The 17412-nt window shown below is 42.9% G+C and overlaps 1 protein-coding gene across 4 annotated transcripts in view; it reads right to left on the bottom strand.

Moving 5' to 3' along the window:
* XYLT1 (xylosyltransferase 1) overlaps positions 1 to 17412 on the bottom strand; it is a 169091-nt gene that overhangs the window by 58313 nt on the left and 93366 nt on the right. For all 4 annotated transcript variants that reach the window (XM_032125607.1, XM_032125609.1, XM_032125606.1 and 1 more), the window contains 2 exons: positions 3790 to 3962; positions 2955 to 3157 (listed from right to left, as the gene is read on the bottom strand). In XM_032125607.1, coding sequence (XP_031981498.1) covers positions 2955 to 3157; positions 3790 to 3962 — 376 coding nt within the window. The remainder of the gene's footprint in view (positions 1 to 2954; positions 3158 to 3789; positions 3963 to 17412) is intronic.

Below are 17412 nucleotides of genomic sequence, written 5' to 3'. Positions count from 1 at the left end.
TGGGTAGTGCACCACATTGTTTCACCCAGGCCAATAAATAGCACACTGCCTCATGATTAGAGGGAAATGCAGAGCTTTTGTTGGAGGCACCTTTATGTCCAGACTGCTTGCCAGTGGCTTGTACTGCAGTAACAGGGAGAAGCACATGGATTAGGACACCTCCTCTGTGCTACTGCTGGACCTACAGACTCCACAAACAAAACATTCAGGCATGAGGAGGAATAATACGGGTATCTGGATTTTCCTGGCTTGCATATGTTTTATTTTACACATTTTTAATTGTTTCCCTCACAAAATGAATAGTTCTAATATTTTCCCCCATGCCTTTATATCATATGATGCTTAACATCTGCTTCTGGACATCTCTTCTGAAGGATGAAAGGCTCCAGGCAATTCTGCTGTAGTCTGTGAACATACCAGACTACTCCCTGGACAGATTTAGGCTTCATCATATTGTATTAACCCCACATATTGAGTATGTTTTTTTGACTTAGAAGGCTGGATTAGCTTTTATTATCAGAAGAGAAGTAGTAAAGGTTTCAGTATTACAGATGGAATGGCAGATGGGAAGCGAAAGCTTAATATGAAGCAGCTCTGGATAAAAACTATTAATCCACAAAATTCATATGTTCTTATGCAGGGAAACCCAGCAAAACCCACTGCAATATGACTAACCAGAGAGAAGTGTAAAGTGCCCCTAGCCCATTATCTGACAAATCATGGCATGGGGTCCGAAAGAACAAAAAGAATCCCTCAAACACCCTATTTACTATTTCCTGGAAAAACAATCAGCTCTCCCTGGGGTATGTAGGGAGGTAATGCCTTCCTAAAGATTATAAATAATAATAATTTATGGCACCTCCATCATGAAAATGAAATGGACTCATATATATATTTGATAAGATTTTCCAGGGTTTACAGCAGTAATATTCTGTATTTAAAAAATACTCAACATTGCTTGTAAGTCACTGCCATTGAAGTTGCAGCACTGAAAAAGTTTTCTGAATTTGTGTTGAAGTGCATCGTGGTGTGAAGAGGAAGCACGTTCCCCTCAGTTCTGGTGACAGAGTGCTTGGCAGAAAGGGAAGGGAGCACTCCAGCCCTGCCCGGGGGCCGAGAGCCACCAGGAGCCCAGCACAGGGCTCTGAGAGCAGGGGGGAAGCACTCACAGAACTCCAAGAACGGCCCCTCTGAAGAAACAAGTGCCTGGAATGGCTGCAGCTGGATGGCACTCGTGCAGGGCTGGGATGAGTGCAAGGCAGCCTGGCATTATTACACCCACGAACACTGAACCAACTGCAGTCTGCTCCACAAAGCCTGTGCTCGCTGGTGGCCAGGTCTGCCAGCCACCAACCCCACGTGCTCTGTGGTTTGACTTGTTCCACAGGGAGCTAGGAACAGTTCAGACTGCCCCAGGTCACGGCCTCAGCGTTACACGGTGGCCAGGGTGGACTCAACACCACGGGATGACTGGACACGCCTGCTGGCACCAGTCTGTAACCACACCAGACCTTCAGCAGTCATTCTCCTACAATTTATCTTGTTTGATTCACGGTGCCATCACCTACCTCTTCCTTTATGGTCTTGCATTAGTCTACTTTTTAGCATCAATGCAGCATTCCTCATCAGGAAAGTGAATAATAGGGAATAACAAGCTAGCTTTTCCTGAAACTCAACAGATATACAGAAAACTGCATACTCTCCCTTATAAACAAGGTTGATATGTCAAAATTATTAGTTCTCTTCCTGTTGGACACCAGAAGTGTTTAAGTACTGTGATTTCTTAATTCAAATCCCCATGTTTTAATATCAAGGCAGTCTCAGTAACTCTAGTGCTCTAATCTTTCTCCCCAAAATGTGCTGCATTTCACTGAGTGCTTAGAAATGGGCACCAGCAATAAAGCCTTTTGTCAGTCCTCACAAAATCCTTCCTCAGGGGTTTTGTCATTGCTCACTTCAGTGGTGATTTCTGTCCAAGGAGCACCTTCAGGAAGGGATTCATACTTTGGGAGAGATCTTGGAGAAACCTGAGCAGTGGAAGCATATTTCTCTTGCAGGAGTATTAAAACCATGTTGTGTCATCACTCATCAGGCAATCACCCAAGAAAGTCACTTCCCCTTTCACTGATTCATTTCAGCACAGAGGGAAACAGAAGCCACAAGGAGAATTTCATGTTTCCTGCTTCTTACTAACTCTTAGAGCCTAAACCTAAAAACGGTTTAAGGACACTTGGGGGTTTTCGGGTGGGTTTTTTTGTTGTTGTTTTTTTTGTTTGTTTGGGTTTGGGTTTTTTTACAGACGATCTACCTTTGCACAATGTGGCAAAATTACAGAATGCAGCTCTGAGGCCTGGGTGATGTAAATCCAGAAAGAGTATAATTTCACTCAAAATCACAAGCCTTAGCATGTGATGGTGTGTGAAATTCTTTGCCTGATGCCATCTGAATATTCAGGCAACGAGTGATGCTGAAGATACAATTGACTCCTAGCAACTTGTCACTTCTACAACCATTATCCTCCACAGAAAAAGTACTGAAAAAAGGGAGAGAAGTACCTTCAACACTTGCTGAGACATCAAATCAAACTGTTAATCAGAGCCCCGGGAGGGTGGAATCTCTCCATGCCTGGGATTCATTTGCTGAGCTCCAGCACTTCTGGCCACTTTACTCATCCCCTCTTGCAGGTGCCCCTTGTGCTGGAAATAATGACTAACTAGAGCAGCCTCTCAGTGCAAGTCCCCCTCAGGCAAATGGAAGACACACAAGGTACAGACAGGTGACTGAATCCTTGGCTGAAGTGTGGTTGTCAGACACCAGCTCACAAGAGGAGTTTTCTGCTGTAAAACAAAAGAAACTGCTCCTCTGCTCCTTGCAGCACAGACACATCATGACTTACAGCCATACTTAGTTTCTTTAGGAACAAAACATGTACATTCTTAAAATACTCATTGTACCTGATTGGATAGTCGGCAGCACTGAGGTTAATGAAGAAATCCCAGGGCCAGTCACTCATCTCCATTAAGTCCTTCATGGTCTGCAGGTAGGTGGTCAGAAGACTCGCTCCTCCCCAGATAGTGGCCATTCTCCAAGGGGTGACTCTCACATTTGGGTACTGGCTGGCAAACTGGAGCACTTGCCGGTGCAAGTAATTGGATCGCTTCACAGGAGAAAAGAGCAATACATTCAAGTTATTCTGTCCAAAATTAACTCTCCCTGTATTCACTAAAGGCCAACCCTACTTCTTGACTCACTGAGTGCTGCCATTGCTTTGCCCTCACTTACTATGGTCTACACCCTTCTTTTGCTAAATGTACAGAGAACCTTGTTTAACACTTTTTATTACAACTACAGTAATCACTAACCAGGGTGATTAGCTTTATTCACCATTTGTCACTGTAGATCCCAAAGGGCTTTTGTAAAGAGGTGACTGCTACCACCTCCCTTTCACAGTGTGTTTCTTGCCCAAGGCACCTCAGGTCAGCTCTCCATCCAATGGGCCACCACCTCAGTCTGCACAACTTATCAATTACTGCTAACTGAATGTTCAACAGAGAGACAAGGGGAGATACTCATTGACATAGAAGGAGAGATGAAGGCTGTTACATAAAGAAGATAACAAGAAAGAAAATTCAAGGAAAAAAAAAAGAGGCTCCAAACACGTAATAGATGGAGAGACGAAAAGTGACGTGCACTTTATGCAGCAGAGGTAAAAGGAAGATGAAGAACATGACAAAGATGGGTAGACTGACAGATGGTGAGACAGGCAATTTATAACCAGTGATATATTACCTTGTCAACATGAATGTAATAAAAATGGTCTTTATGGTAAATAGCCTTAAACATGCGCTGGAGCTGCCGAGAAGCTCTGCCATGAACAACCAAGACAAATGCGATCCTGACTGGGTTGGCTGGCATGTATTCTACGGAGTCCTCATCCCACTGTACATTGTTGTTGGCTTTTCCTGTTCAAAAACAAAACACAGGACATCTCTGAGTGTATCCACGGGGCAGGGGTGCAGAGAGCAGTACACATTCCACCAGGGCTCTTTCTTCAAAGCCCTTTGTAAGGCAGGGTGAGAACTCATGAGGGGTGCCAGCCTGTGTCCCATCCAGTTTGTAGCCCTCTCCTCTGTCCCCACACAGGGCCATCACCCCCTGGGCAGCAGCCCATGCCCGTGGGCCTCATGCTGAACACGGCTGCAGGAGCACGGACAAACACCCGGGTGTTTATGAGTTGGATCAAGCCCCACCTGAGCACAGACATTTGAACCTTCAAAGGAATCACCTCCAAGTTTGTAAGCAGCGTCTGAAGTACTCAAACAACGACAAGGCTGGCATTCCCACAGAAGGAAACTGCCTGTTGAGCCAAAGCTGCTCGTTCCCATGATCAGCACAGCTCTGCTGAGAAGCTGGGGGAACTCTGCTACTGAACAGCTGCTGAGGATTACCGACTGATAGCATTTATTTGTAGCAGCAGATGTGCCCTGGAGCATTTAAATGCAACCTGCAAATCTTCACTTCTTCATGGGGGGGTCTTCCAGTACTATTTAAAATTCCTGTTCATTTTTATTTGAACAGAGTAATTGCTGGTCTTCCTTTTCTAAAGCAAACACCACAGTGTGAGGTTCAGACAGGATGTGCTGATAAACTGAAGAGCTGGAGGGACATTTCTAATAAGGAATTTAAAGTGCCTTGGTTTTGGTTTGTGTACCCACTCTGCAATTCAAAAACCTGAACACAATGTAAGAAAACCACCATTTTATCCAAAACCTAACATTCGTTCTTCAGTGAAACAACACCATTCTTCAGTGCTCTGACCTTGCAAGGACCTTTCTCAAAAACAACAAAAAAAGAACCTGAAATTTTGAATATTAGCAGACAAAGAAGGAAAGTACCTCAAAGCCAAAAAAATTCCTCCTGCCCAAATGTTCCTCTTGCATATTTTAACTTTATTCCTTTTTTAAATGAAAGGAATAGCATTGTCTTAAGAATTACTTGGTGTACATCCCCCCTGCCAGGGGTACAATTTTCAAATTCCTAAGATCTGAGCTGTTACCCAGTTTCTGCACTTAGTGCCTTTTGTGATGCCCCTTTCTCCTCTCACCTCCACGTCCCCACCACCTCAAGACTCCTTTTGCAGACAGTGGAGACACTTGCTCTAGGCTGCAGGACAAATTTGAGGCTGTTCTGGGCTCAGTTATCAGACAGCTACAAAGCCCACTGCACCTTCCAAAACATCTCCTGCAGTTATTAAAAGCACATGCTCAGTCTGTTTGATCGGATGTAAGGAGCAACAAAGAAGACATTTGCCAAGTGAGAAGCGAGAGTAAGAGAAAGACACTTTTCCCCAGGTTTTTGAAACTGGAAACATATGTTGATAAAAGTAAACAGTATCAAAAGCTTTCTTTTTTTCCAAATGTAATAATTACAAAACAAATGCTGGACACAGAAAAAAGACCTTTGCCTAATCCTTCCTGTGCATCTTCTTATTCAAGGGAGTAGTATAAACTTGGAAAAACCAGACCAACTGAATGTTTGCAGAGCGCTGTTTAGGTGATCAAACAATCCCCTTAATTGTACTGAAATGCCCTTGAGTAATTGAAACACTCCTTTTAGACAACCACGAGAGAGAGATCCTGCTGCAACATGGGAGCAGCACATCTCAGAAGGGAATGGTTTCAACATCTCCCCCAACTCTCCCTTCAAGTGTCTCCTCAGCAGTGCTTCCCTAGCACACTTCTTTAAGTCAGAGTCCATTCTTCCCATCCTGGAGCCCCAGGACAGCTGCACATGTCACAGGGCTACCTTGTGCCAAGCATTAGGCTCTTTGCTGGACTATGTAAAAGGCTAAAAGGCAGCTCCATCCCTGTCCAGGAACACACACAGATCCAGAACACCAAAGAGCCTATGAAGCCCCAGAGGCCCCCTGCCCCAGAGAGCAGACCCTTCCTGTCCACAGCCCCTCAAGGAACATCCCTCTGCAGTAGTACTGCTCATAAATTAGTGCAACTTTATTGCCCCAGCTGTATTCAGACCAGACATTAGGAAATTCCAAGCCCCATAAGTCACTCTTAACTTTACAGGGGAACTCAAACAACTTAAATGGTATTTCTTTAAAATACCCTCCACCACTGGTTCAGTAAGACTCAGATGAATATTAAAATATTAGAAAGAAAGCTTGAATTTAATTTATTCTATAATTTTCAGTTTGTTTATTATGGCCATTAGCCTATGCCCAGTTCTACTGCTTCTCCTGTGCAGCTGATGAGCTTCACCACACACATGCTTAGGGTTTCTGCACAGTGACGGGGACAAAAAGGCACTGTGAGAGAAAGAAAATGTGCTTGCGAAGAGAACTGACAGGGGAATGAAGGGCAATTGCAATTTCAAAAACAAGCCGTTTTTCTTTTAAACTGCTTTGATTTCAAGCTGATGATTCCCATCAATGGACTCAAATATTTTTAGTGGTTTTCACTACATTTTTGGATAACCTCCCTTCCGAAATCAGTGGCTTTCTGCAATGATATGCAGAAGGTGAGGGGAATTTAAAATAGTCATATAGTGGGTCTTTTATTTTAATCTAACTTGCTTTCAATACCTACACTATCATTTATCTAGCAATTACTGAGAACAAAATCCTCTCAAATTTTCACCTGAAATGCCACCTCACTGCATCAGTTTTCTCTAATAAATTCCTGCAGTGACTTATTTTGCTCTCTGCTGTTTTCCTTCTCTAACCTTTTTTTTTTTCATGCGCCTGTTCCTTCCTTCTCTTTTAGGTTTAGAGTTTTATACCTGCATTTACCACCTCCATATTATTATGGCTTTTTAAATATAATCCTATTCTTGGCTGCTTGGAGTTTCACGAAGGAAGAATGTTACACTTTTTCCATCAGACCATCTGCTACTTTGCTCTATACTGTCACTTCCCTGGTTTTAGCTCATGGCTGCTTAGCACCCTCTGTTTTGCAGACCACTGATAAAGAATCAGCCTGGTTTGCAAAGATGAAATGGGCAGGAAACATTCAATTGAGGATCTGCTTACTAAAAGCAACAGTAGGACCTCAGATCTGTATGAACAATGTCAAGACCTGAATAACTCCAGCCACTTCACTTCTGTAAAACTTGTGCAGACCAAAGCCCAGCACATCATGTCAGTGCTGGCATATTAATGACCTGCCTCAGGTAGGAGCGCATCCTCTGCTGGCTGTTGGGACAGGATACGCAGAAAACGCATCAGGGGATTTCACTCAACATCCTACCATTCACTGGTGATACAAATCTAAAAGCATTTTAAGGAAGTGCTTGGATTTGACAGCTCCTTCAGTGCATCACGACACTGCCTTCTCCCCGTGCACTAAGGCTCAATCCAGCTGCTGATTCCACTGGCCTCCACCCTCAGTCAATACAGTCCTGCAAAAAGCAGCTGTCAAAATCACCTTCTTCTCACCCACCAGGTGCAGAGGATTCATGGGTGGATTCTCTCCTCTGCAGCACTTCCCAAGCCTTCACTACACTTGCCACCTCTCAACATTCCATCGCCTGCCTTTCCAAGAAAAATGAGTCAAGCCAACACAAGAGAATTTCCATCTCCTATGGCACTTGGGGCAGTCTCAGTGGAACTGGAGCTGCACTCCATCTCACCTAGAAAGCTTCTCTGAGTGTGGGTATTGCCTGTTGAATGAAGTTTCCTACATGTTTAGGGAATTCCCTTTTTCTAGGATCATTTACACAGATCAGTGCTTTACAAACCCAAATAAAAAGCCCACAAAGTCAATACAAAGTAAACCAGAAACCATCAGCGCTTTGTAAACCATAATCAAAACCCCACAATGTGAACACAAAGTAAAACAAAACCCGTGAAGAATATGATTGTTACAGTTCCATCTTGGGAGCACGGCTCTACCCTCAAAACTGCTTTGCGCACGTGAGTCAGTGGGAAGAGCAAACAAACATCCTCTTTGTGGCCATCTGGCACAGGTGAAACCGCTCTGGCCTTGAAGCAGGACTTGCCTTAAGCTTCCTCAAAGTTTGCTGTTTCATTACACGATAGGAACAGAGGATAGAAGAGCAACTTCTCACATGGCCTTGCTCCAGAGAAACTGGAGCCTCAGCAGAAGGGGAAGTGCACACCCAGCTCATAACAAACATCTTCCAGCCCTTGTGTCAAAGAGTATTTATTGTGCTATCCTCCACTGAAAACAAACCATGGCACTTTGCTCTGTCACCAAATGTCTTTCACAACCTTACTGAGAAAAATGAAAGCTGCCCTTTTTGCTTCCTGCTCAAAGCCTGGCATCAGTGTGTTAGCAGGAAAACTCGTACCTGTTTCTGAAGATAACAGGAGAATCTCAGCTCTAGTGCAATTTTAACTTGTACTTTCTGTGCCAAGAGAAATCAATACTCATAATTAAGGGTTTAATCTTCAGCTGTTGCCGTATTACTAAATGCCAGAATAATGAAGACAGTGCAATCATTTTCACATTTGTTGTGATGCCACATTATGTTCAATCATCCCCCAATATAACTCAGAGCCAGCCTGCTGATCTCTTACCTCTACTGTTAATTAATGGCATCATACTTCCCCAGCAGCACAAAGCAATCTTTCAATCTATTTTGTGAGCCATCTTATGTTTTGTTAATCAATCCATCACCTTCTGTTCTCAGTTTGGTATTGTCCTGGCTGTCCAACAGATTTCCTCTGCACAGAGATACCTGGATGCTGCTGACTTCATCTGAGCACAGCTGCGTGTGTACACTGTGCCTTGATCCATGAGTCAATGGATAGAGGACATCAGTAGAGTTATTGCTGTGTAGTTCAGCACACTATTTACTGCTATTACATCCATAAATGCAATCAGAAGCCCTGTCATTACAGCAGGAATATGAGACATAATCGCTCCAAAGAGGCAGGGACCATTTCTGCAGCAGCCAGCTGAGTGTAGTTGCTGAACTCAGATTTCCACTATAAACTCCTTTTCAATTGCTCACAACTCAACAACACAGCAGGTCGAGAATTTCCAGGCTTGGCTTTCATCTGAAAATGTTTTCCATTTTGATTAGAGCAGAAACAGGTTTGCCTTGTTCAAATGGTGGCAAGACCAAAAACGAATAAATAAATACAACATTTTCATTTAGGACACAAAAATTTTGTATCAGACCTAGTAATAGAAGTAGTTGGGAGTTATATAAAAACAACAAAAAATGTCACTGAGCAGTTTACCAGAGAGCCATCAGGACCTGATGAGAAGACTCGGTCTGAGGGTTTGATAACAGCAACATTCTCCTGGCCTGAGCCAGAACTCTCGCTGGAGCTAAGCCCCAGTGGTCCCATCCAGCAAGAGCATCACTCCAGAGGGGATGGTCTGTCCTGCTGCAGGACCCTCCACTGAGGACACCTTGCACAGGAGAGGTAACTTCTGAAGCACAGCGTGTGTCAGTCAGATGAAAAGACAATTTTTCCTATGCCAGAACCTAGAAAACTATCTTTAGCAACATTAACCCCAACTTTGGGATGCCAATTTTCACCTCCAGTTGAAGAAATGATTCACTTGTTTCCATGGTGGCCCTTGTGGAGATCTTCACTGAAAGGAAAGATTTTAGGTGAGCACTGACTACATACATATGTATATATACATTGTTTTTTAAATTATTACAGTTATGTATATGTAAAATGCCCACTGGTCACTAGTCTGTTCACTGTGCAGAAGAACCCTCTGGTAAATAAGATATCTACCATGAAAAGGAATCGGCACCTTGAGTGCCCACTGAGCCCAGCACATCCACTGCCCAGGTCCATGAGGGGCTCTAGGGAAGCAAACCAAGCTCCTGAGGAAGATCATTACCATGACTGGTCAAGGTTTGGCTTCTCCTAGTGGGTTTTAACTTGCTTAGCAAAGTAGGAGAGGTGAAATCAGTGGAGATGATCTTCTGCACACCTGTCCCCAGGCATGGGGATTTGAAAGGGATGGTTATGATTTACAGAATTAAAGGAGTATTGCTAGTTTGTTCTGTAGATTTCCTTAAAATTGCTGTTACCTGTACTTTTTATCTCTGAGTTAGCATTGAGCACTTTGGAAAAAATTTCCGAAATCACGCTGCTATTGAAGAGTGGATATTCAATTTTTTGGCAGCAATGTTTTATCTCAACAACCCTGTTCTACTACTTTTCAGTCTCAGACTCTATCAAGAACTACAGGAGCAATTTATGATCCTGTGTAACTTCATATGATCAGTAACCCATAAGCAAAAAATCAATGCAAGGTAGGAGGCAAGCAGTGAGACATAATTTAGAAGCACTCAGTGGCTACTGCATTTAACATTAAAGAGACAGATTTCAGTAATGTTTTCCATGCTGAGAAGAAGCCCTGGCTTGGAACAAAGGAGCTGCTGATGTGGGTATTTTCAGTCTTCTTTAATCATTTCAGAGGGTGACAGCATCAACTTATGGCAGTCAGAGGAGAAGAGTCACTGCTTACAGATGGAAATTCCCTTCACGAGATCACTGAAGTTTCTCTACAGTGAGTTTGTGAGCGGCTCTGCATCCCTGCAGAATTTATATAAAAAGGGAAACTCACTGTAATTACAGATGTAGGTTCAGTTCTGCTGTTCATGAACAGAAAAATGAAGGGCATGGAAGAAGAAAGGTAGAAAGATAGAGGACACAGGTAGAACCGTTTCATATTCACAGCTGGATCATAAGAAGATGATTTTTTCTATTTTATCCCAAGGGGAAAAAATCCAGAAGATATTTCTCTGTTTTGGAATTTAAAAGAAAACATTTCCATCCCAGCTTTGTCATCCTCCTGCTACAGCTACATTCGTGCTGCATGCACCACTTCCATTGGGGCAGACATCATCCATTAAACAAATCCAGAAGGACACCCTGCACCAGGAAATTCGGTGAATATGTCTTTTTTCACCTGATTTGCAGAATTCATTGTAAATGAAAAAATATAAAAACCTTGAGATCAAGGACAGAAATTTTTTGTACCACAAAACGTGCAAAAGCAGTTGGGATAACACAGAACTGTTCCAAATCAACTTTCAGGGTCCGTGTACGTGTGTGTGCAGCAGCAGCACACTCCTATTCACTAAATTTCTAGCAAAAGCAGGCAGCATTGGTTTGAAGCAGCCTACCATATTTCAAACAAAAAATTTGTTCTATCTTGCAGTCAGTATTGAGTCATTACTGAAACCATTTTTATGATTTGCAAATGACCGACTAATTATCAGATTCCACTATACTGCACTTGCAACACACACTAAACTTAATTTACTACAATACTTATCTAGGCAGGCCAATCATCTCTCTAACAAGCTTGCTTTTCTGACTATTCTAATTATGAAAATGGTAGCATTCCTGGGAGACAAATCTCAATTATTTGTAGTTTTGCTGGAGTGTGTTAGTCAAGCATTTTCTCCCTATTCCTACTGACTGCCATGAATAAATAACACTCAAAAGCAACAGTACATTAATTAATGTTGAATTAGAATAAATCTCATAATAATAGTATTTATCATATCAATTAACAGCCAATTAGCACATCATGATCAGTGTTATTAGGGTGAATACAAAATGCCTTTTAAATGAGCATCAGGCTATTTTTACTATATTCAGTGACATTATTGGACTTCAGAGATACAGCATAAAGCAGATACAAGAACAGACACAAATTTTCCTTGCAAAGACCATTCATTCCTCTTGCACCTTACACCTTTGTTTGACTTCACAGTCCAAAACCCAGCCAAATTCTGGGCTGCATCCAAAGCAGCGTGGCCAGCAGCTCGAGGGAGGGGATTCTGCCCCTCTGCTCTGCTGAGACCCCACCAGAAGTGCTGCAGCCAGTTCTGATGCCCCCAACATCAGAAGGACATGGGGCTGTTGGAGCAAGTCCAGGAGGCCATGGGGTTGGTAAGAGGACTGGAACACCTTCCCTGGGGAGACAGGCTGGGAGAGCTGGGGCTGCTCAGCCTGGAGAAAAGAAGGTTCTGTGGAGGCCTCACAGGAACCTTCCAGTATCTGAAGGGGACCTACAAGGAGAGGGAGCCTTTGTCAGGAACTGTGGTGACAGGACAAGGAGTAATGGGTACAGACTGAAAGAAGGGAAATTTGGGTTTGGTATTAGGAAGAAATTCTTTACGGTGAAGGCGGTGAGATACTGGAACAAGTTTGCCCAGGGAGATTGAGGATGCCCCAAGCCTGGAAGTGCTCAAGGCCAGTTGGATAAGGCCTTGGGCAGCCTGGTCTAGTGGAAGGCATCCCTGCCTTTGGCAGGGGGCTTGGGACTGGATGATCTTTAAGGTCCCTTCCAACCCAAACCATTCTTTGATTCTGTGATTTAACATCTGAGGGATAACACTCTTGGGAACCACAAAAAAAGAGGAAGACCACCATATACAGGTGCTTGTGTCATACAGCCCTAAGAAGACACTCAAACAAAAGAGATTTTCCAGCTTGGCTCTTGGGACATACTCACAGCCCATTGCCAGCTCAGAGTCAAAACTTGTGGAGCCCAACCAGCTCATCACTGCAACCAGGGACAACTCCTAAATGCACCAGTGCCATGACAATACACCCACGAGAAAAGGAAAAACAGCAGTCCTGTCTTTTATGGCTAATACATAAGGCGTGAGAGTTTTCCTACTGTGTGGAGCCACCCTCCTCTGACAGTGAGCTCACTGCAGGAGGAGACCCTTCATTCAGCTCCTGTGCTCCAAGAACTGACTTGTGCTCATTAGGAGGGGAGAGGTTACAGAAGGCAAGAAGTGAAAGGATTGAAATGAAGCTTGTGTTTAGTTATCCACCACTGGTTGTTGCTAAGGATGCTCCTATCAACAGCCCCAAACTGATGAGAACAGGAATTTGTCATACAAGATAAGTCATCCCACCACTCCCAAGAAAACTGATGACATAAACCCAGACTGAAGCTTTTATAAAACCTCATTCACAATTTGCATTTTCTGGACAATCAACTGCTGATTTAGGTGGCCTGAACTGCCCTCCAGAGGCTGCCAGCCCTCCTGCTGCAGATGGATTACATCCCAGCTGGGACACCAGTGACAGGCCCACCACCGTTCACACCAAAACATCAACGGGCTTTGGAGCCAGCTCTTCTCTGAGGAACCTCAGTCCCTTCCCTCCTGCAAAGCCTTTAGATTTCTTGTTCAGGACAAGAAGACAATGTAGAAAATGTCCTTATTTCAGTTCAGACTTTCTCTTCTGCCTCAAATCATCAGGAAGTTTAAGCCTTCAAGGAACAGAATCTTGAAAGCCAATCAGTTACTACAGAGCAACCAAGGCAAACATCAAACAAGAAAGGAACAATATCAACATAACAAATCCTAAGCAAAATAGCAACAGAAGTATATCAAGGCTTATACTTCAAATTAGCATTTGAAACAGCCTTTGCTGATTGGAGTGTCTGTTCCAGTGTGTTTGGAGACTGGCACACCATAACCTTTACACCATCTCTTCCTCTCATGCTCACAGCAAGAATAATCAATAAGGAGTGAAAACACAAGCAATTACACACGTCTCTACTCCACATAACCTCCCAGGAGACATTATGTACTGCTGAGACTACCAAGGAATGAATAGGTAGATGAAAGCATGTTTGTTACCTGCCTAATCAATGTCTTCCCTTTCTGTTTTACTGTGCTGTCCTCTTTCAAGTCCTATGTAAAGTATCACTTCCCCCAAATAATCTTAAGAAATTAACAGTTAATCATTATAATCAACTGGTGTAAAGCCAGAACCAAGTTAATTTATACCATATGAGTATCTGGTCTGTTAACTCGAAGTTAATCCTCCCTCTGAGATTCCATTACATCTGTCTCCTATTTTTTGAATGTAGAATTGGAAGGACAGAGTTTGCCTTTATTCTCTGCTCAAGATAATTATGAACATAATGTTGGAAACAGACCAAGAAAGTAAAGACTTTCACATGTATTTTATATAGCTAGTTGGAAAAGGTCAGGTTAGGTACTGAGAACAAAGGCTGCACCAGCAAAAGCAAAACTCAACCCTCATACCTGTTCCCTGTGTCAATGTGCTGCAAAATGGGAGAGTTTAGCCTCGTGCTTTAGCTGGCACTTGCAGGGCAAGTGAAATTAGCAGGAATTTCACAATCCAGTCAAAAGGGAGAGAAAAGATAAATAGCACAGGTCTGTGCAGATTCACTCCAAAGGTGTCAGGATCTGCTTCCTCTGCACCCCTTTGAGTTAAACTTTATGGATTTCAAAGGCTGCAGGGCTGGGACTAAGCACTGCTAAGAATCTCACACTGTGGCAATAAAAGCTGTGTGAGACATCAGATTCACTATGTGTAAGCACCATCCATACCTCTATGCCTCGAGTTTGTATACACTGGTAGATTAGCTAGGAAATGGTGGGAATTGAAACATTTAAAGTAAAACAGCACACCTAAAAAACAAGCTTCCCCCAGAAACAAATGCAGTTTCTGCACTCAGAGTATACATTTTTCAGCATAACTAATTTTTTGACACATAACTATTGTCAAATATCCTTTATGTCAAAGGACACTTTGAGCAATGGTTTTGCCAAATGACCCAAAGGACTTCTCTTTTGCCCGTGTGAATAGTAACACATGAATTATTTTATCATTGATCAGTTTATGTGCTTCCAGAAAGCACCTGTGTACTACTTACAGGATGAATGTGGAATATGAATAATTTCACTCAACAGAGAAGGAAAAAAGGACCAATCTTCTCTGGGTATATTGCTTGTCAGACAGAAGAACACAACATAATTATATTGTGACATTTCCACAAGCAAATAGATTCTACTGTAAGCAATTAACACTGGTTCCTTCAGCAGACTTCAAAAATGTAATTGTATGGTATGCTCAGTTACAATAACATCTGAAAAATAAATGACACTGCACTACTTGAGCTAGATTTTAGCATACATAGACAGGTTAAAACACAGGAGAAAATAGATGGATGCTAATTCTTGCACAGGCCACCCTTCCACCCCAAAATTGTTCATTAACATGTAAAATATTAAGGGCATAAAGATTCACATTTTTATAAAAAACAAGCACCAGTGACAATGAGTACTCTGGATCTAACTAAAATGGAGAATTTTGGTCTGTGCAGTGCATGTAACAACCTGTGTCTCTCCTCCTGGAGATGGGAAAGGTAGGGCTGGGCTCTCCTTCCTGGCTAGAATGCTTTCCAGAAGCTGCTTCTGATCAAGAGGGATTAGTAAAGGTGGTTTAAGAAGGAAAAAAAAAAAAAAAAAGAATCATTGGGCATTAATCCTCTAAATATTTCATAGCCAACGTATCGTTAATACAATCCCTCTAATCCAATTAGGGTGCCTTGAAAATCATATCTTGAATTCCATGCTTCATTGTGATGGGTTCTGTGCGAGTGAAACATCCACTTAGCAAAGAGCTGCTGAGCACCTGCTCTGCTCCCCCTCCCCACCCTCTGCACTGAGCCCTGCCTGGAGCAGCCCCACTCCAGCTGTGTCAGCACCAAACCTGTGCCCCGACACATCTGGCAGGGTCAGCACTTTTAACATTCACCCCCTTGAAACAACAGGGAAAACAACTCCTAATACAAAGGTTTTGCCAGCAAGGAACAAATTACTATGAATTAACTGAGCTTGGTTTTTGAAATGTTCTCACGAAAATTATTTGGACTGGTACTCACGAGGATGTATGTTCACACTTAAAGTGATGGGCAAAGGACAGAACAAAACAGCATAGTCTTGTTGCTAAAATAAAGGACTTTCACTCCAAACCAAAAGGATCCCAGTAACATACCACTAAAGGAAAACAAAGGAAAAATCAAACTGCTGGCATCAGAAACTGTTCAACAAAAGCAACATAAAGCGATTCTTCTGTATTTCAGTAGACATTACAGTTTAGTTTAAAAAATCCAGTGTTCAGAAAACATCACTTCATTGGCTAAATAAGTTACTGGCTGCTGCTAAAAGCATCTGGGGAGAATTTGTATGCGAAATATATTCTTGCAATAGAACCATAATTTATAAATGAGTTATAAATTTCTCTCAGATTTTAACAGGTCCATGATGCCCTTGGATGTCAAGGAGCTGCTGAAACAGTAACTTGTAGAAGGGTGTGCTCTATACTGCACAAGAGGAGTATCTGTGCAATGTCTGAAACAAAAAATTAATGCTGATTTTTCACAGACAAAAATAATTCTGGACATTATTTCTAAAATTATCTTAACTCTGCCCCTCAGAGTCTCTCTTCCCATTCTGCAACTCTCCATTTCATGTCAGCAGTCAGAGGTACTAAATTTGGCCCCAGGCACTTCCCATTTCCTGCAGCTGGGGCTGATCCTGCCTTCCAACGCTGATGCCTCTCTGCTGGCAAGGTTTGAGCAGGACCTTGGCACTGGGAAGCTCTGCTTGTGCACAGCTTATCCCACCCCACTGAATTTGGGGAGCTTGGCTGAAGAGAGCTGTGCATTAGTGTGGATCTCCAGGAATAACTTAATGGTGCAGCACACTGTGAGACAGGGCACACATCCAAGTTGTTATGCATTTTAATTAGGTAAAGCAAGTGCTAAAAACTGCTTTGAAGGTCTAGATGTAATCCAGTAGCATTGGTTTCCAATATTTGGGTTTTCCTCCTGCCATCTCTCATTCATACACAAGCCATTTGATCATCCCTATCACAAGGGGAGGCTTAAAAGAGAAAAATTAAAAAAAACCCCCAAGCAACTTGTTTTGAGATGTAATTCAGTTCCTCCTCCTCTAAAAAGATAGAGCCCTAAACAAATTCATTCACAACTTGGCCTTTATGGTACAGCAGGGCACGAAAATCATCAACTGGCTGCAAAACTGCTAAGTAAACCTCATTTAGAAGATGAAAATGTGTGAAACACAAGAAACATCTCACGGATTGTAAAATGACATGTTTATTTAAAAAAAGAGACCAGGAGAAATAAGAAACATTGGCAGAGGATTGCAGCAAGAGCCCAAAGGCTCCCTGGCTGCCAGGTGGTCAGAGCTGCCCGTGACCTGCACAGCCCTCAGACCCTGAGCCCCTCAGAGGAGGAGACAGGAAAGAAGCCCCAGTGGGTTTGTTGCAGAAATAGTTCTGTACTGCACTATCCAGAGGGGCAGGGGCAGCAAGGACCCCGATGCAGCAGCTCAGTACAGAGAGGTGCAAACCCAGAGAAACCCGGAGAAACCCGGAGAAACCCGGAGAACCTGGAAACACGGACGGAGGTCTCCAGCAAGGTCTCCTTTGCTGCTGCTGCAAAACACTCCAGTGAGCCTCTGCCTGTCAGGAACCCGACCTCCTCACAGCTTAAAAGCCAAAACCCCCTGAAGATTTTTTGTAATTGAGCCAAGAAGAAATATTACTTGTTAAGGCAAGGAGTTAATGGATAGTAGGAACTTAACTTTATT

This window comes from Corvus moneduloides, chromosome 16, assembly GCF_009650955.1.
Source record: "Corvus moneduloides isolate bCorMon1 chromosome 16, bCorMon1.pri, whole genome shotgun sequence".
NCBI lineage: Eukaryota > Metazoa > Chordata > Aves > Passeriformes > Corvidae > Corvus > Corvus moneduloides.
The sequence above is the reverse complement of the archived record's forward strand: the minus strand, read 5'-3'. Positions and strand labels throughout refer to the sequence as shown.